We start from the raw sequence: 20,550 nt of genomic DNA, 5'->3' as shown, positions 1-20,550 counted from the left end.
AAAATGTTCAGAAAATATATCTTTCAGAGGTTGACCTAGGGATCTTATGTGTCCAACTGTCAGATACAAGGTCATGTATCCTGTCTCATATGATCACACCTCTGGCGTTCTACTGTTAGTGTCTTAACCCCATAGATTTGTTTTGCATATGTCCTCTAATGTCTCTATATTCAATCCACAGCTCAATGTTATTTACAACACAAAATACGCTGATCAGAAGCTCAGATCTGTGCGAAAACAAGAAGCTTTTGACTTGAATGTTGGTGTAAAGGATGACAAAGATGATATGAACCATTTGACCCTGAATGTGTGCACAAGGTAGGTAATTCATTTGGAGCATCTCATGTACCTCTGTGTCTACACAACAGCTGTGTTGCTTAAAATAAGGTAAACTTTCCATATGTTTGCATGGATTTACTAGTGTATGGGATATAAACATACAATTAAAGAGAGCAAAAGAATTACTTTGTAAAAACATTAGTAATTAAATTAAGAAGCAATTCGTAAGTCAATAAATCCAGTGACAGCTGATGGATATGAATAGATCCTTTGTGCAAAATGGTTGCTGGCCAGATCACACAAGATTTTTTTTTACTGGCATGCATAAATATGGTGTTTCCCTACATGTTAGAGGCCTATGGAAGAGTTTGTGTGAAATATAAGAAAAACCTCAAAAGCTTCTTTAGTGCAAGTGTTTCTTAGCTATACTGAAACCCTGAACGGACTTGAAAATTGAACCGCTGTCTTCAGTGTTCTAGTAAGAGAGGGACTGCAAGAGCAGTCCTATAATTTCTACCCTTCATGAACAGAATGCTTTGCTTTTGATATAGAAGTAGAGACCTCATTTTTTTTAAAAAGAGAAGCGAGTTTCTGACGTGCTAGAAAACATCATGAAATAGAAGTAATCATTCTTTATTCATCTCTGCTAATAGACTTAGCTTGGAACAGTTTTGACAAGTGTCAAAATCCATGTCTATGTAATGTTAACTTCAGCTGCAGTTTTGTCTTACTGTGCAAGTGTTGTTGTGGTCTTTCATTTACCTGTATCATATCTTTATGATTTCAGTAATATAACATAATGTAAACATGATTCTAGAGTTGAAAGAGGTGGCAATTTTTCTGTACAATGTTATTTTATTCTTTCTGCTAAACAAGGTTTGGGGGTGCATCTTGGATGATGTTTCTTGTTCAGTAAACATCTAAAAAACAAGCTGAGACTGATGAAGTATCATCTCAGAGACCACAGAACAGTCACTAGACGTTTTGTACACTGTTAGAAATTGAATCAGTTGAGAATGGGTAACACTGAATAGTCACATTGCATATTCCTAGGTCAGCCAGTCATTAAAACAGGTTGTTTCTTTGACTGTTCTGCTGCCTCCTTTTTATTTGCTGTAAAAGTGTCTATATATGTATCTAAAACAAACATATGAAGATTTTCTTGTGATTTTCTCAGTAGACACATCTTACTGTGGTTAAAGAGCATTTGAGTATTTAATGGAAAACTCTAAAGGACACTATCTCTTTATATATATATGTATGTATTTATATATTCTTTTTTAGTTTTCTATTTCTTATTATCTACAAGGATGTTGAGAGGACTACGCTCTTTGTATTGAAGGAACTCATCTCATCTGCTCCTTGTCAATACTTCTTGAAACAGTTTACTTTTTGTGATATTATAATGGGTTCCTTGTAAATGCAGGATTTGCAAAATATCACGTTATCCACCCTGATCACTCCTGCATTCCTTTCCTCCATGTCCTCTTTTGTTACTTATTTCAAACTCCTTATGGGTAGGACTATTTTCATGCTCTGCACAGGGGAGCTGTGACTGGAGATGGTGCCTCTAGGTGACACCATCACACAAATAATAGCTATAGTGAGTATGATGTCAGTGTGGAGAGGATTGATTTAATTTGGGAAATATCCAGCAGGCACAAAGCCAGATCCCTGTTTTCATGTGTTTCTGGTAACCAATTCAGGGATACAGATGGTGGTCAGGACACTATATATGAGAACTCTTGAAATAGAATGGGCTTTTTCTCTTAGTTTTCTGTGAAGTATCAACAGCTTTTTAAAGTCTAGCACCAAGTCCTCACATGTAAAGGCTTACATGATGGGCCTGGGATAAACCTTGGATGAGCATTCTGATATTCTAACTCAGCACTTTGACTCAGGAATACAGACAGGAAGGGACTTATCTCTCTGGAAGGCTGTAGGATGATGTTTTAATTGCAAAGCATTCAAAGGATATTGGGAAGATCTAACAGCATTATAAAAGTACCCCAGGTGAATACTTGGAACATTGAGATCCATCAGCTCTGTCATGGAAAGTGGAACAGTATAAGTTCTAGTATTCTGTGTTTCTATTCTTTGAGCTTAGAATTCATCTCTGGTTGCTTGGCTTGATGCACTCACTAGTCCTTCTCTTCTCCTCAGCCCTGTATATAGCATATGCATTAATTATATTAAATTCATGAATTAGTTTACAGCTGGCCCAGTTACAATCTTTACAATGTGACATGGCTTTTTGGTAAAGGAACCAAAGCAGGTAAATGCAAAGACTGCTGCAATCTCAACCAGCTTTGCCAGCTGTGGGTATGCATAATCAAGTAACGGAGGCTGCAGCTTTGCAGTTTTTTTTCTTTTTTCTCTCCAATATGCAGATTATCCCACCTTCTTTCCCCCCACCCTCTCAAGTAAGTGAGACAGACCTTTATAACTTCTAGGGATGTATCATATTCACTTCTTGGCAATGCCATGCTTGTTGGGTTACCTGGTGGTATTTTGGTGGCACCTCAGGTTACCTAAACAGGTTGGTTATTTTTGTCTTTTCTCATTGGTAATTAAGCAGAAATAGTTACATCCAGTTCCAATTCAGTTATTTGTTTTCAATAGCAGCTACTTTGGTGTAGCCCATCATCCAACAGATGGTTTCATTTGTTTCTAATCTCACAAGCCAACTGAAGTCAGCAGTTGTGCTGTATTTCTTTCAAAATCATATCTGTGTTCAATCAGCTATACAGCCAGGCTTAACAGCCTTACTTTGAAAGAAAGTCTTCCCTTTTTTTAAACTATCCAATTCTACAAAGAAATAGTTTTATTCAATTATTTTCAACTACTGTCAGGCCTTCCAAACAAGAGTTGGAGACACTTCTGTTCTAGTACAATAGTCATTTACCTGTCATGACAAGGGAGGAGGGGGAGTTCTTCTGCCACCTACTTTATTTAAAGCAGTACAATCTTTATAGGTCACTCAAGTGTCACTTGTAGCACAGAACACCATAAATATATTTTGATAGTTCTGGTGTGTACCACGGTGTATATAGCTTGTTTAATAGAGCAAAGCTTTTAAGTCCAGCATCTGATTCTCAGATTTGAAGAAAATGTAATAATAAGCATTATTTAGGAAAAAAGAAAGAACTTACTCTTATTTAGGAAAAAAGAAAGAACTCAATTTATTAAATTCTTTTTTTTTTCTTTTTTTTTTCTCAAACTGGATGAATAACACAGCTGTGTGTTTTAAAACCAGAGTTTTGAGGAACAATCTGATGATGATTTTGTTAATGGAACCATCAGTCTGTATCAAGGGCATATGGGAATGTTTGGGAGACTTTTTAGAGACATTTATCTCATCCTCCAAAACCAGATAAAAGTAAAGCAATGTATCCTTGAGTGGAAATATGAATATTTCAGTGCAAAAGTTCCTGCAGTGGTTTCTCCTTTTCAAACATATGTTTAATTGCATTATTTCTTATGTATGTGTGATGTAAACTCGCACTTCAAGATGCCAGTGCTGTCAGTGTTGTTTGAATGTTGTTATTGTAGTCTCTCATATCATTTATATACTGTAGTTTTGTCAGTGCTAAACCTATTTTTTCGTATGTGGTTGAAATTAGGCAGAAAAAATAGAGAAATCCATTCTTATCTCTTTGTTAGATTTTTTTTTTTCTTGTTGGCATTTTGTTTGATCTATTTCTTAAGTATTCTTAAGCATTATTTCTTCCATAGTTGAGATGTAATAATTAATTTATTTGGAGAGTTTGCTATTGTGTTTCTACTAAACTTTTCTTTGCCTCTGTATTTTGCACAGGTACTTGGGTTCTGGTGCAGCTCCCAGTAGCGGTATGGTCCTCATGGAAGTTGGCTTACTCAGTGGTTTCTCTGTGTCACCGGATTTCATTCCATTAGACAATACAATTAAGAAGATGGAAGAGGAAAATGGAAAAGTAAACCTATACTTGGACACTGTAAGTTGAAAATAACAGAGAAATGCATTTGCAGTGTTGCTAATCTTGACTGCCAGTGTTTGATTTTAAAGTCGAAAAGACAGTATGATTGTATTCTTTGGGGAAATCAACAACTACTATCCACATTGAACGAATAGTTCCATTTTTAAAAAAGAGACTGATGGGATAGGTGCAACACCATTGTAAGGGGTTTCTAGACTGCAAAAATCTTGTAAAATCATTTGTACGTAGGCATGTTTTTTAACAAGTCTGTGTTTTGGCCAAAGTAACAACAAGTGAAATAAGCGTTTTTATGTGCATCCTCACTCCAAATCTTTATAAATGAAGGGAACTGCCAATGAGTTAGAAGTTCTTATCTCTTCCATGAACCACCATCAGCAGGGTTCTCAGGATGTTTCTCTTCTGTTTTTCTAGCTAAATGAAACACAGGTTTGTGTGGATATTCCGGCTGTGAGAGACTTCAAAGTGGCAAATATCCAAGATGCTTCAGTGACTGTAATGGATTACTATGAACCCAGTAAGTGTCAGTCATTCCAAGTGGATCTTGGTGATTCAGAAGCTAAAAATATAGTTTCTTTTCATGGAAGTGGGATAAATTTTAGTGAATAGAAAGCCACATTGCACTGAAATTTACGTTTTCCATTGAATTGCAACCTTCTCGATGTTGACACACCAAGTTTTCTAACAAACAGTTGTTTTCCTGTATACATTTTGCTGTCCTCATGGGTTGGTTCCTTAGATGGTGTGAATTGTCATAATTTAATTGTCAGCTGGTACAAATTGGTTTCAGTATGGCTCTCAATGTGTTCCGCAAACTACCAAAATGAAGCAAGAACTTCACTGTGGTTCACTTACCAAGTTAATGATTATCTTTCAAGTAGCTTTTGCATCTGTTTCTTGTTTAATCAGAGAGTCCTTCACTGGAGAAGAAGTCAGTGTTTTGTTTTCTATAGTTATGTAAAAAAGATGTACATGGGAAAAACATTTTTTTTTTTTTTAAATGGCGTATGTTTTAGAGAAAGGCAGATATGTACAAAGCTCTGCTTGGGCAAAGTGAGAAGCAAAGAAAGATTATAGGCTGCTGGGGAAGATATTAGAGAGGTTTTCATTATACCAGCCAGCTGAAACATTATTAAGGATTTGGGCTTGGTTTGAGATAAGGAATTAGAAAGTTGTATAAGCAATTTTCTTCATGTTGATTTGTTTTAGTGTAGGACAAAAGACAACCAAATACAAATGTGTACTACTTTAGCTGAGTAAAAATCACATTTCTTTTATTTAGACTGAAATGTTTGTTCAGTCACAGAAGTTTAAACTAAAACAGAAAATTAACGGATGTAGCTAAAATACCCACTAACCTAGAGCATGTTTTATGTCCTAGTGGCTTAACAAGTTGGAGTAATTTTATTTAAGGCAAACACATAACACTTGGAATCTCTGGCCAAAACAAATTTCCACATGCTTCAGTGATTGGGAGAGGAGATGAGGACCTACTCTTTTATGAGTACTGTTAGATAGGCTAATGAATATGTGTACAAAAAGTGTGCATAAATGCATATGTATAAATACTGTTATTCTATTTAAATATATTTAGAATCCACAAATTCTCAGTGAGTAAATATTCATTTAAAGATAAGAATGAATATCCTTAAGGACTAAAAATGTATATAACAATCAGTGCTGCAGTAGAAGGTTTTAACTCCAAGGAAAAGATTGCTTCAGATATTATTTTACAAGATTTCACTCCTATTGCCATGTAGCATAGACATATTTTTGGTCAACATGTATACACACATGCCACGAGTCTGATTTCTTCTGAGAGAATTCCATCCTATCTAATACAGGAGTGTGCTTTTATTTTATTCTATTAATTTCCATCAGTTCTGCAGTTGGTGAATCATGCTGCAGGTGTGTATTGTATGTGATGGTCACAGTCAGAGTCACGTCTGATTTCGTTGCTTCATATTCAGAGATGTCTAAAAAGCCCTTATGCTCTGGCATTTATCAAAAAAGGCATGTCTCTGTGGTAGATACTACAATCAGTATAGGTATGAGAACTGGCTTGGATGCCAGTATAGTGGTGCCAGCAAGGAGCTCTGCCAGGTCAATATGCACAGTATTTAGCACATTCAAAGGACTGTGCTACTTCTATTACCTGATTTTGTTCAGAGCTCGTTGGGTGTCTCTGTTTATTAAGATATCCCTTTAAGGATATCTTTTATTTTTTACTATCTGATGCTTGAAACTGGTTATCATCTCATTAAAAAATAAAAATGCAGTGTCTCTAGTTGGAATGAAAATCTTCAAACCACAAGCAAATGAAACTTGGCAAAAGCTTGTTCTGTAAGCAATTAACATGCATTGATGTTTCGGAAATAAGCATGGCTTTCCAGGCTTCTAGTCCATTTGGCTCTGTAGCAGCCCTTCAGGAAACTGGGGAGCAAAATGCAGGAGCAAGAGCTTGGTGAGGTAGGCAATCCCAGAGCCAGGAAGCTGAAGCTCTCAGACATAATAGTGAGAAAAAGACTCAGTTATGAGAGACTGATATCTTAGGTGTCAGAGCCAGTAACCTGCCAGGGAAAACATCAGAATTCATTTATTATGGGGGTTCCTGAGCCGGTAGGGGCAAAATTCCCTCTAAAACATTTGATCAGTCTTTCTGAACAGATTGGGACTCACTGTTGAGATTTCAGTCTATGACTGCATGCCTTTCACTTGAGTGTTTTTCAGTATACTTGTCTGAGTGTATTGAAGATGTTTGATGCTTTGTGAAAGAAACAGATTAATTTCCAGGCTTAAACACACGATCTGAGAAGTATTTTGTAGCGTATGACAAGGTCTGCATTAGAGTTTAGTGCATCCTTTAAAAAGGCTTTCTTTGTGAAGCTAATCTGATAAAAATCTTTCCAAGATACATGAATGTAAGTTACTCTCTCTGTGTGTATATGTATATATATATATGATTCTGTGATATTTAAATCACGATCTACACCCTGAATGTGGCCAATGTTTAAAGGCATAGTTCTCTTTCTGCAGATGGGACTCTATTAGAAACCATGTAGCATTTCAGAAATTTGGTTTATTATGAGTCTTTATTTCAGGAAGGATGAGCAATCTGTTTCCAACTCCTTTTAAACCAAGTTGTGATATTTGTTGGTCAGTCTTCAGAAGTTCATTAACTTATGTTAACTATCCTTTCTAAACAGGGAGAAGAGCAGTGAGAAGCTACAATTCAGAAGTAATGCAACGTATAACCCCTTGTGACTTGTGTGAAAGTGACTGCAGCCTTTGCCACCAATCTGGTTCTCCAGCCTTGCTTCAGCACTCTTCCTTGGCTTCCTTGTTCTGTGTGCTGTTTGTCCTTCATGTAAACTTGCTGTGCAGTTGGGTGCTCTAAGAAGAAACAGATTGTTTCACATCTAACATTTCCATAAATTAGCCAAAGAAAATTTTATGTCCAGATACCAGCCCATCTTCAGTGATTAGTGACCTAACTCCTGCTGTGTTCAGGGAGAGCAGGGCTGGCCCATATGGTAAATTTCTGGCTGTGCCAGAAAATTTCTTTAAGCGTCTGCTGGAAAAACTTTCCAAGTGTTAGTTTCATACTGAAGTTATTTTCTGAAGAAGCACAGAGTTACTAAGAAAGCAGTTTGAGAAAATGCAAACCTTGCTCCATGTTCCTGCTCCCTTTCACCTTAGCTTTCATTTTTGCATATTTTTTAGGGATGTATGTTAGTTTACAGTGCTTTTCTGAAAAACTGTCTCCTCTTCCTTTATGATGTTGGTAAGTAGAGTGCTGGGAGCTTGCATTGTTCTGTTCTGCAGACATGACACTTAACACTAATACTGAGTTTCTCATGGGGAATAATACGAAAAATAAAAGCAGTTTGCTTCAGAGCGGATTCAAGAGCCAAAAATGCCGCATTTACAAACTGCTGAACACTCCAGAAAATTGTCAGTCTTTTTTTAATCATTGCAAAGAAGCCAGGTGGATTTTTTGCCAATTCATAAGTTAATCATGTTTGAAAATAATGCCTCCGGATGTTTTCATGGATTTTACTCTGAACGTTTTTTATTGTAAATGCATCAAAGATGGAACATAAGTTTGAGACATTTTTTTTTTTTTTTTTTTTTTCTTTCCCAGGGTTATTTAGAAACAAACCTAATTCTCTTTCCATGTGAGAATACAGATGTCCCCTGGTATATTTATGGCCAGTGGGATGACAGTTGCCTTGATCCTTGTCTGGTTTTAAGATTTTTTCTAGAGATGTCAGTCTGGGAGATCATTTAGGTCTTGCATTTTGCCTTGTCATCTTGTTAACAGCTTAAGTGCCATAACTCTTCAAGAGCTGTTCAGTGTTCTTTGTGCCATATCAACTCAGTGCCATCTGTAGGTGTAAGTCCTGGTTTTGTTGGCAGGGAGGCTTCTAGTAGCCGTGGGCTCCACACACATTCTGTGTTCAGCAAAACACATAATTTACTCTTTTAAGCATATCCTCGTAAGTTTAAGTGCCTTGCTAGAGTGGGAGGGAGGAAGAGGGATGATGAGGCCTTCTTGGAGCAGCAGGCATTTGCACCCCAACTAGCTGTTTGCATGTGGGGAAAATTAAATGTCTCTATGAATGTGGAAATATGTAAGTTTGGGAGCTCTTTCTCCTGCACCAGCATCTTCCTGAGTGAACCTCTTCACTGTTGAGCAGCCCGTATATCCCTTCTTGAACCCTTCTTGAACACTGCTTGTGATACTTAATGCTTACTTCTTTTTGATAAGGAAGCTGATAACATTCTGACTTATTAAAATGAAATTAATTGTTGTTATGCTGACTAACATAAATTTTAAGGCTATTGATTCCCTTCCTTTCGTACCTTTTTGAGACGGAGTGTGTACACGTACACATTGAATTACAAGTCAGTCACTTTCCTTGAGCAATTTCTAATTTTTATTCATTTTTTTGCTACTGCTTAAAATGTATATTTTTGTATTTTATGCTTATGTGTCTTTTTGTTCAGAAAAGGAAATTAGTTCACGGTAGCATGGAAAGAGGGCAGAATTTCTTGAACTGGGTGCTTTTTAATATGAGATATTGGTTTTTAACTACAAAACTAGTTTAGGTGGAAGTATTTGTTTTACTTTACCTGTATTTAGAATTTACAATATTTTTCAGAAACTTGGGATTCTGCTCAGTCTCTCTGGCAGAGCTGACGCCTGATTCTTTGTAGCCAATTTGTGCTTTTCACTTGTCTTCGGTGCACATTGGGTCTAGCCCTTTGAGTGGTCGTTTAGTGCCTTAACATGAGTTCCCATGCTGCTGTGACCCACGCGAAGTGATATTGTACGTATTGAAATCCAAAGCACTACTTAGTCAGTAGGCTGCAGAATGTGACCCTCTCTAAGTCATGCCCTTGGTTATAGAGGTCCAAAGCTTCTAGAAACCAAGATGCAAAAATGAAATATATCCTTGTGTCTCAAATCCTTTACTCATAGATGGGAGCACAGATGGAATAGTGTGAAGTGTAATTTATCGAAAAACATTCACACACCAAACTAGGATTGTTTTGCCGTGGGCTTTATTTCTTGATGAACTATAAAACCAGATCTTTTGCCTTTGGGGACAGCAGCCTTGACAAGTCATTTGCCTCCATTTGGTATCATTTAAAGAACATGAAGCTCGTATACTTGCAGCTCTACTATATGTAGAGTTTCAAAGAGGGACATTCATGTCTGATTAATGTTATGATAGAGGTTTATTTCTACTGGAGATGTACTAGAGATAACCCACTCATTTGCAGTAGATTGTAGGAATAAATTCATAGTTTTATTTTGCAGGCGGTCTCAGTTTCCCAAATACCCTGTGGAGAAATGGAGTCAAACTGCTCAGCCTAATTTCAGACAGAGCAGCTTTTATTAGTATTCCCTTACATTTGTTTTTGAGACAAACAACACATGTTTTTAAATGGCTCTTGGCTGCCTTGCATACCCTACTAAGAAGCATCAGTCATAACGCACCATGTCACGGAAATTGTCAGTCAGTGAACAAACATCCTTTTTTATTTTGTTTTCTCTACTGTAGTACATCACTACAGACATCCCTGTTCTTAAGTTATTTTAAAGGTACCATGTACAGCATATGACTTTAAACAAATGTTTACGTCAGGTGGCCTTAACTTCCCAACATTGCTGCTTTGAAAGATGCCTTCAATCACTTTGTAGCAATGACTGTTGCCTTGAATGAGTTGCCCCGGATTTTGTATTTTGTATTGTGTATTGGCAGTGAATGGAACAGAGTAAAAGTAATCCTGTGTTGCACAGTGACTCTTTTGTTTTCCTCATTGTTGTGTAGGAACCTGCTCACAAATGTTCAGCATATGTATTTATTCCATTAATCTGTAAAGTGAGTTCTTGATGTTAGAGGGACCAAGCTCCCACTGAAGTTACTGGGAAATCTTTTAGCAAAAAATCTTTAGGAAATCTTTGAACAAGTTCTTTAAGAAGCTTTATAGTGGTGCTAAAAGCAGTCAGGAAATGGTATTTTGTGCTGGAGTCTTCCTGTTGCACTGCATGAACATGCTTGTGTGGTTGCTCTTTGAAGTCCGAGTATTCTCTGGTACCTCCAGTGTCCTTTTCAGCTCCGTGCTATCAACAGATAGTCTGTGCAGGTCCATTAACATCTTATTAAATCACCGAGAAATAATCATTTATTTAGGGCTGGCTTTAAAACAAAACCTTAATGCATTTTAAAGGTTTTTAAAGATTTTTTTTAATCTTCCCACTCCACGTACTACCTTCACTGTCATCCATGATCTCAGCTGAGTTTTCTCTACAGATTTCTTTATGCGTGTCATCTAGAAACCTGTGCTGAATGCTGCTGTATGTAACAGGAAGCGCTCATGCTGTGATGAGTGCTGCCTAAAATGGGTTTACAGCACCTTAGTTTGCAGTTTGCATGCTGGGCCAGCTCGACGTCTGTTTTGGTTCCTGGCGTGGCACCTTCATACCCCCATTTACTTAAAAAGCAAGAGCTTGCTGGCTTGTGCACATCAGTGGCATATGATAACACAGAAAATTGGCCAGACTGGTGCAGAAAAAAATGAAGAGCTAAAGTCCAACATTACTTGCCTCTCTTTTGGCTTGAAAGTCACTTTCGAAAATCAGACCTGGGATTCTAAAGTTGTTTTTAGTAAGTTTTCAGAATAATATCCTAGCAATATTTCTCCAATTGTGTTCAAGTTGGTGTGAATCTTGACAGTACTTGGTTCAAGTAGATTTGTGTAGAAAGCATATGTATATGCATGTCCATTATATCAGCTCCAATGTACTACAGTGTGCAATGTATGTGCAGTTAAAAGCATACAGGATTTTCAAGAAGTGCCCAATAATGTTGTATGATGTTCTGTTTTTTAGGGAAATACTATATTTGGAAAGCAACTGGTGCCTAATGGAATCATTTTGATATCTCAAACACTAACCAAAGAGAACAAATTCACCCACTTTATTCAATTTTATTTGTAATGGTCAATATTTTTCTGTTTTTCTGTTACAGCCTTTCTCCTTCTCCCGTAAATTTTTATGCAGTGAACCATCTTTATCTGTCTAGTACTCTAAATACCTAGAAACTTTAAATTTTATCACGAGTAATTTATAGATAAAACTGTAACAGCAATTTTGTGATCAGGCCTTTTGAGTTTTTATTAGATTCCCTTTTCCTCATGTCAAAATAAATTTGACTTCACTATCGTTTCTTATTTGATTTATTATATCTTCGTGTGCCACTTGAAAATATTGCACTAATGCTATTTTATGCAATAAAGTGTGACATTGTGCTGTATTAGATCAATCCAGTGTTTATTTTTCCTATTGGGTAGCTCTTTTCTTTTCAAATGCGTATGAACATCATTTATAAATGGGCTACATTTGAGTCTCCAGAACTCCAGTGCTAAGATTTCTTATTAGTTTCATATGATGCATTTTATTTCTGTATTTTGTAGTGGTTACCCCAAAGCCTCATCAGCTTAAGGTATTACATTTGATTTATTTTCATTTTTTGGGGGTGTTTTTAGTATTGTTAGGTTGGGTGGGATACTGATATAAGGAAGACAATATAAAAATGCTGGCTCATATAAACAGATGTAGTGAATCATACATTAGCTGGGTATTGCATCTCTTTTTTTTTATGTCAGGCTTGAAGCAATTTGAACTAAACTTCTCGTCTGCCTTGAGATGGTCAGAAATGCACTTAGATCTAGATTAGAATCATCATACATATTTTCACTTTTGAACAAATCATAAATGGTAGGAAAAGAGTGCGTTCATGAGCTGCTTTGATCAAATGGCAGTGAACTAACATGCCAGCTGTGCAAATTGCTCCTGTCTTTTTAAATAATAGAACAAATATTATGGAACTAGACTGATTCACAGGATCTTGAAAAATCGTCATTCATTTATTTTTCTTCAAATAAGGTCTGCAATAGCTATTTTTAAATTTTGTTAAAGATGAATTTTAATAATGTCTAGTGTGTCCTTGTTTAACAATTCAGTCACCTGTAGGAGAGGGCAGTTTCTGTACCCTGTGTACCACTGCTCATCCCCAGCACTTCTTAAACACTGCCTCACCTGTATTTTAATGCTTCTAATTTGAAGTGCTGCAGTGATTTCGATGGTCAGGCTGCTAAACATGACCTTGCAGATCACTGTTTGGGACCTTTCAGGCTGAGACATTGCATCATCGTATCGTTTATTCAACATGGAGTTATCGTGACACCTCAATTATTTCTCAGTGGTCTTGGGAATCTGAAGAAGTCCCAGTTGACTGGAAACTGGCAAATGTCCCAGTTTTCAAGAATGGGAAAAAAAAAAAAAAAGTAGTCAGACAGACCCTAGTAATTAAAGGCTTATCAGTCTCACTTCAGTGACTGGTAAAATTGTGGAGAAGGCCAACTGCGTCCTGGGCTGCATCAACAGAGGAGTGGCCAGCAGTTCAAGTGAGGTGACTGTGCCCCTCTACTCTTTTGAGGAGCCACTTGGAATACTGCATCCAGGTCTGGGGCCCACAGCACAAGATGGATGTGGGGCTGTTACAGCAGGTCCAGAGGAGGGCCATGAAGATGATGAGAGGGCTGCAGCACCTCTGCTGTGAAGAAGGGCTGAGAGAGTTGGGGTTGTTCAGCCTGGAGAAGAGAAGCCCTTGAACCATATTTTCTTCCCCTTTTCATGTTTTAAGTTTTCACAAATTACTTGGATGCAGAACTTGAAGGTATATTAAGTTTGTGGATGACGTTAAATTGTTAACTTCACCAAGGGCAGAGAGTTCTTGCAGAGATCTTGGCAAGTTAGAGGGCTGGGTAATCACCAACCACATGAAATTTAACAAGAGCGAGTGTTGGATTCTGCACCTGGGATGTAGCAATCCGGGGTATATGTATTGGCTAGGAGATAAGAAGCTAGAGAACAGCCCTGCAGAAAGGGACCTGGTGGTTTTGGCTGATGGCAAATTGAAGTCAGCGGTGTACTCTGGCAGCGAAAAGGGTCAACAGTACCCAGTAGTGCATCAAGCACAGGCTTGTGAGCTGGTTGGAGGAAGGGGTTATCCTCCTCTGCTCTGGGCTGGTGTGGCCTTACCTTGAGTACTGTGTGCAGTTTTAAGTGCCACAATATAAGGACATAAAAACTACTAGAGAGTGTCCAGAAGAGGGCTGCAAACATGGTGAAAGGTCTGGAGGGCAAGACCTATGAAGAGCGGCTGAGGTCCCTTGGTTTGTTCAGCCCAGAGCAGAGCAGGCTGAGGGGAGGCCTCATGGCGGCCTGCAGCTCCCTCATGGGGGTAGCGGAGGGGCAGGTGCTGAGCTCTGCTCCCTGGGGACAGCGACAGGACCGGAGGGAATGGCATGGAGCTGGGACAGGGGAGGGTCAGGCTGGGGGTTAGGGAATGGTTCTGCACTCGGATGGTGGTCGGGCACTGGGACAGGCTCCTCAGGACAGTGCTGATGGCACCAAGCCTGCTGGAGTTCAAGAAGCATTTGGACAATGCTCTCAGACATATGGTCTGATTTTTGGGTGGTCCTGAGCAGAGCCAGGAGTTGGACTCGATGATCCTTGTGGATCCCTTCCAACTCAGGATATTCTATGATTCTGTGATTCTAAGTTAGTGGGATCTTGTCATTAACTTCAGCAGAAATAGTATACATAACATGATGTGATTGATGAACTCAATTCTGGCAGGTCTCTTGTGTTCATGGAGAACCTGAGGGACTGTATTGTTTCTTGTAACAGGAGCAATCCTTTCAGGTATAGAGCTTATTGCTGCTCAGGGACTGAAGTGGCAGTTAAAAGAGCTCCAAGAAATCTTTATGCCAAAATACTTCAGAAAATACTAATTGAATTAATGTTCAGATTATTTTTCACATGAATTGCTATTTTAGCTGTCATTCTTGATGCTTTAGAAGTTTAGTGTCCATAACCCTTTGTTTTCCTACTTCTCCTCATAGTTTTCTCACTGTTCCTTCAGCCTGCCCTTGGAAGAGCTTCAGGATCCATTTCAACTTCTAGTTCAGGTTCTGCTCAGCCTTGCTCATCTCTTTTATCCTGACCTCTAACTGTCTCGCACATGAGCTCAGCAACCCTTCCTCTGCTGAAGTCTCACAAATCTACTCTTTTCTTCAGATCTGTTGTTGCCTGTCAAGACTAAAATCCTTTTTGGTCTCATTTATGGATGAATAGCTGGAGTCCAGCTGGACACCAGTCACTAGTGATGTATCTCAGGGGTCAGTACTGGGACAAGTACTTTAACTTCTTAACTAATGTCCTGGATGTTGAGACCAAGTGCACTTTCACCAAGGCTGCAAATGACAGAAAACGTGGAGTAGTGTTTGGTAGACCAGATGGGTGTGCTTCAGTTCAGAGGACCTGAAGAGGCTGAAGAAACGTGCAGAGGAACCCTATGAAGTTCAACAAAGGAAAGGAAAGTGCTAAGTCCTGCCATAGGGGAGGAATAACACCAGCACCAGTATAGACGGGGGCAACTGGCTTGAAAGTTGCTTGGCAGAAAAGGTCCTTGTTCTTGTCCTGTCCCAGCTTGTCTTGGTGGGCAAGTTTAACATAAGCCAATAATTCACCCTTGCAGCACAGAAGACCAATGATGTCCTGAGCAGTGTGAGGAAGAGTGTTGCCAGCAGCTCAAGGGAGGTGATCCCTGCCCTCTTCTTACCACTAGTGAGATGCATCTGGAATGCTGGGTCCAGTTCTGTGGACTGATTGGGGATTGGGATAGACAATCACCTGAAGTCCCTTCCAATCTCATCCATTCTTTTAAAAGACCACCTAATCTGCTAAAGCACTTCACTATATATATATATATATATATATATATATATATATATATATATATATATATATTTTTTTTTTTTTTCTGTGTGACTGAGGCTCTTATCACAATCCTGGATGTCACATAAGTCTCTAACCTGTGCATTGCATTTGTGTTGGGATTCTGTAGGTTCCTACACACAGTTATTTTAATGTTCTGCAATCTTGCTCTCAAATGTTTGTCTGTCTTTTCCATCTTTCCTTCTCTCATTAGTGACATTTTCTAACTGGTCTTAACAAATAGAGTGTATACCTTGTATATTCTTCTACAATACTGTCATGTGTAATTTCCCTAGTTCACTTCAAGCATCAGCCCTCTTTCTGCATTCCATTCAACTCCCTTCATTGCATCACATACATGCTGCTCAGCATCTCTTACTCCCACCCAAGGATAAATGCATGACTTATCTCCACCTTGTTGATCAAACCCTATTAGTATGATGACTTATGCCTTTGATTGCCTCCTGCTGCTAAGTTTTCAAGTAAGTGTCATGCTCTACATGCTTTCCTATGTCCTTATTAAGCTGTATCCCTGCTTTCCTGCTGTGTTGGGTTGACATCTGCCAGAAACTAAGCCACTCAGTCACTCCCTACATCAAGAGGGATGGGGAAGAGAATAGGGATGGCAATTTATTTTGACAGAATTTGAAATACCTCAGTTGTAAAGATCAAGAATCCACTGAATTAATATTACTGTATTAACTTTGGAGAAAAATAAAGTTCTATCATTTGTTTGCTCACCTAGAGCACTCCATACATCCCCAGACCTTGCAGAAAATACACATATTTCCAGATGGCAGCAGATGATAAAAGATATGGAGTGTTCAGTCTTGTTCCTTGCTTTTTCCTCCCATATGTGTAACTGCTTTAAGAGCTGCAGGTTTGTGGGTTTATGTGTTTTGCCCAATATGAGAAGATAATAAAGCAATAAAAATACTCTGCTTAATCTTATTGCCATGTGTTTTAGTTGTGTGTTCTTATCCTTAACTCATAACTTATGCTGATGTTTCTTCCCACAGTGGAAGATGCTTTCATGGTTTTTCTGTTTTCTAAAAATATTTTCCCTTAGACTCAAAAGAACATTTGTCTTTACAATATTTTTCTAGAATTTCAGTGCCAAATGTCTGCCATTTGTGCTTGTTCCCTTTCTGCCTCCTTTCCCCTCCATTACAGGACTGAGGGGTGGTAATCTTTAATGGGAAGGAGAACTGCGGCAGACAGCGACTGTTGAATGTCAGTAATGTACATTTTCTAATGCTATAAAATGATGGATGCTGTTTGCAGGCTTTGCTTGCTCTGGAAATGATCCTTTTCTTGTTTTCCCTTTGATTCCTTTAATTTTGATTTTACTCCTTGCCACTAACTGCCATTCCAGTAAACACGAGATGGTTGTGAGGGGGGACGGGACTGCGAGTTTAGGAGGCTAATTGAGGAGACGAATCTTCCTGTACCATGTATGTAACTGATGGATGGAGATGGTCTTCTTAGAGGGGTTAGTCAGAGCACCTGCATCATCTCCTGTTTGGATCATGTTCTCAAAAGCTTTATTTATTTATTTATTTACTTATTTAATAGTTCTGCTACAGAGGGACCCTAAAGAGATCAGCATTCTAGTGAAAGTGTTTTAGCCATTAGGCTCAAGTTAGTGAGAGAGATGAAATGTACCTGTAAGGGGAAGAAAGGGTCAGTTAAGCATCCTCCACAGGTTTTACTAATTGGGCTGGGTGTGTTTCTGCTGTTATCCACTATAAAGCAAACCCTATACCCTTCTGATGCAAAGACATCCAGATGGAGCTGGCACTTGTTTATCATGCTCTTCTGGACTTTGAAAGCCTTAAAAAAATGTGACAGTGGACAAAGGATTATGAAGGCCTGGGAGGCTTTTTGAAACTATGGAGGGGAAGTTATATTAAGTCAAGTTTCACGGAGCCCTACTTGAAAAGCTAGAAAGCAGCCTTTTTATATTCACGTGCATCAATAGCCTGGGAGAGACTACTAGCACTCCAGAAAGTAGCATTCAAACTGACCTTAACAAAATGCAGAAATCCTACCTAAAATCAAAGATAAGAATAAAGATCTGTCCTCAGGAAAGATGGAATACAGCTGCACAGATCCAGACTGGGGAATGACTAATGAGGTAGACATTCAACAGAAGAAAAGCCAGGATGTAAAGGGATCGTCCACTGAAAACAGGCCAAGCTATTGTGTTTGACAGCATTTGTCAAGCTATTGCACAAGAAGCAAAAATGCTGAGTGGTGTCAATAGGAGTGTTGTCTGTAAAGCCAGAGTGGCTGTCCCTGCCTGGGCACAGCACTCTGCTAACAACGGGATGTTCATGATAAAGGCAGACAGACTGGTCAGGGACCTTGTATATGAAAGGGTTAAAGAAAGCAGGGGTTTAACCTCCAGAAGAGACAGTGGAGGTTAATATGAAAAGTTTTCAAATCTGGAGAAAGCTGCTGGAAAGAAGTTGTGTTTCATTCCCACTGTAATAGTAAAAGTAGTAAGATTTAAGTGGCAGCAGGGAGCATTTAGCATGGATGTTGATAAAAAAATATTCAAAGGATCTTGAAGACTTAAGTTTTTGAAAGTAGCTTGTAGGCTCAAAAATAATATAAGAGGAACTGAAAATATGAAATCTAACAGTTGTAGCTGAATGACAGAGAATTCGAAGCCTGATAAAGCGGCTAGGTACAAATGACCTAGAAACACATATAGTGAATCAAGAGAATAACAAAGGCATCTGTGAGACGATGGGGGGTTTCATGGGGGAGCTGATGTAAATCCTGCCTGCGGCATGGGCATGGTTTCTCCATGTCCCTGACACAATTATTTATGTGGGTTCAGAAACCTATTGCTGGCTCTACTTCCATAAGGCCATAGCAAGCACTTGAGTAAACAGTTGCAGAGCAGAACAGGCTTATTTAGATAGAAAACTTGCTTTGTGTTTATATTCCTACTGGCAATTTACATTTTAGTTTTTGCCTTGTATTTTATGTACTGTTTGTTGCATTTGGAATCCTTTTTTATTTTCTTCATTTGCCTCCAATTTAAGTCTTTGATGAAATCCATACAGCTGATTCCTTTCAAGCTAACTACAAGCATTGCTTTGTAGTTTTATGTTATGTATTTTATGTAGCTTTATGCACTATTGTCTGCCATAATCTCCCAGCTGATATATGAAAGGATTAATACACCTAGAAGTGTATCTTCTGGGCCAGCACTTTCATTATCGCCATTGAGAGCACAATAAAACTGATTCACTATCTGTGAGAGCATGTAAGAAAAGAGGAACCCGCTGAGTTTATTACAAAGCATTTCATTATTAGAAGAAATTTGTATACTGTTACATTTCTGGATGATTTAAAATTTTCAGGGTGGCAGATACCTGGAAGCTGATTTTGTAGCCTGATTGGAGGTATGTGCTGGTGTGGTCTCCATTCCAAGCAACTTGTATGAAAATTTGAATTTTGGTTCTATCAATAGTTGTTTCATTTCAAAATATTTTTGTATTAAATATAAATTAAAAAAGAGATTGTATAAATGTAACATCTTACATAAATTTTGGCTGTGAGTCAAAGCATTAGATTTAACATTTTTGGTTTCAGTATTGATACTACCTCTAAATAAAGCAAATTGGAAAGAAGAGGCACGTAGACTACAAATGAGTTCCTAGAAAGGCGGCTTTGGTGAAGGCTGCAAGATAAAATGTAGAAACAACCGGAGTATGTTGGACTGAACATTGGGAAACCTGAGTTTAAGTGTAAACATTGTGGTGAACATACCAAGCAGTCCTGAAAGTGTCAGGCAGATGTATAAGTGAGTGGAACAGCAGTGTTGACTTCTTTTTTTTTTTTTTTCATTTTTTTATTTTTATTTTTTCAACCCATGGGCACCTTTAAAATATGTTACCCTTTGCAGAGGAATGCAACTTGGTAATGCTGACATTCAGACCTCGGTATCCTGCTCCCTTTGCTGTGGTAGCACATATCTCTCTGACACTAGCAGGGTGTTCATGTCTTGAAACCAGACTTTAGGCACTGCTGCTTAAGCAAGAGAGTATTTTAATATGGCTAGAGTGAGGAAAGAGAAATCATATTCTTAATAAAGAAGAATGAAATGATATAAAAAGAAGAGTCCCTTGATCTGATTCACAACAGCCCCCTACCCTTCTCTGGCCACGCTTCTGGCTCACATTGGTGGACTGTGCTGAATGACATTTTAAGTAAGCAGATAGACATTTCTTTATTCTTTATTTTTTTTATTTATTTTATTTTTTTTTTAACATATGATAAATGTGTTTTAAATTGCTGGATCAAGGGGCAGGAATAGTAATATATGCACATGTGGAAATAATGTACTGAGAAAGCTCTGTGGTTTCATATGGAGGAAAAAGATAGCAGCCAATTCTAGCTCAGTGGGCAAGTAATTATCCAGCAATCTCTCTGTACATAGTATTCTAAGTTCAGTGCAAGAACATGCATCAGTAAGGTGCCATATGATTTTTCCTTTATAATCTGCAGTTTGATTTTAGGAATGATCTATGCATCATCACTACAGTGATAATTTAAAGATGAATGAGTTTGCTGAATGTTAAAATTAATGTCTTGTTCCCGTGCACAATCATTATCCTAGGTCAGATGTTCACAGGCAGCTTAGGGCTGTTGGATTTAATTGCATTTAACCTCCACTCAGAATAATAAAATATGACTTTTTAAAAATCTTTAACATTAAATAATACTAAGACACTTGTAAGGAATAAGCTTGCCACTGTTCCATATTCTGCTTGCTCCATTTAAAATGGGATGCTACTGTGTTCACAATTCCTTCCCCTGCCCCATCCACCATGTTTCCAATACCAACCACAGTCTAGAAGGCTTTTATTATAAAATAGAGGAGAAGCAAACCAAAAAAATTGTGTGAATTCTTCATGAGGAAGC

At 38.2% G+C, this 20,550-nt stretch overlaps 1 protein-coding gene across 2 annotated transcripts in view; it reads left to right on the top strand.

The window, feature by feature from the left end:
* CD109 (CD109 molecule) overlaps window positions 1-12,079 on the top strand; it is an 80,501-nt gene extending 68,422 nt beyond the window's left edge. Inside the window, exons 30-33 of one of the 2 annotated variants that reach the window (XM_035321030.1) lie at window positions 182-318; window positions 4,097-4,253; window positions 4,668-4,770; window positions 7,460-12,079. In XM_035321030.1, the coding sequence (XP_035176921.1) occupies window positions 182-318; window positions 4,097-4,253; window positions 4,668-4,770; window positions 7,460-7,650 (588 nt within the window). In that variant the 3' untranslated portion in view covers window positions 7,651-12,079. The remainder of the gene's footprint in view (window positions 1-181; window positions 319-4,096; window positions 4,254-4,667; window positions 4,771-7,459) is intronic. The other variant, XM_035321031.1, reaches the window with a different exon arrangement.
* The last annotated feature ends 8,471 nt before the right edge of the window (window positions 12,080-20,550 follow it).

This window comes from Oxyura jamaicensis, chromosome 3 (assembly GCF_011077185.1).
Source record: "Oxyura jamaicensis isolate SHBP4307 breed ruddy duck chromosome 3, BPBGC_Ojam_1.0, whole genome shotgun sequence".
Taxonomy (NCBI): Eukaryota; Metazoa; Chordata; class Aves; order Anseriformes; family Anatidae; genus Oxyura; species Oxyura jamaicensis.
The sequence above is the reverse complement of the archived record's forward strand: the minus strand, read 5'-3'. Positions and strand labels throughout refer to the sequence as shown.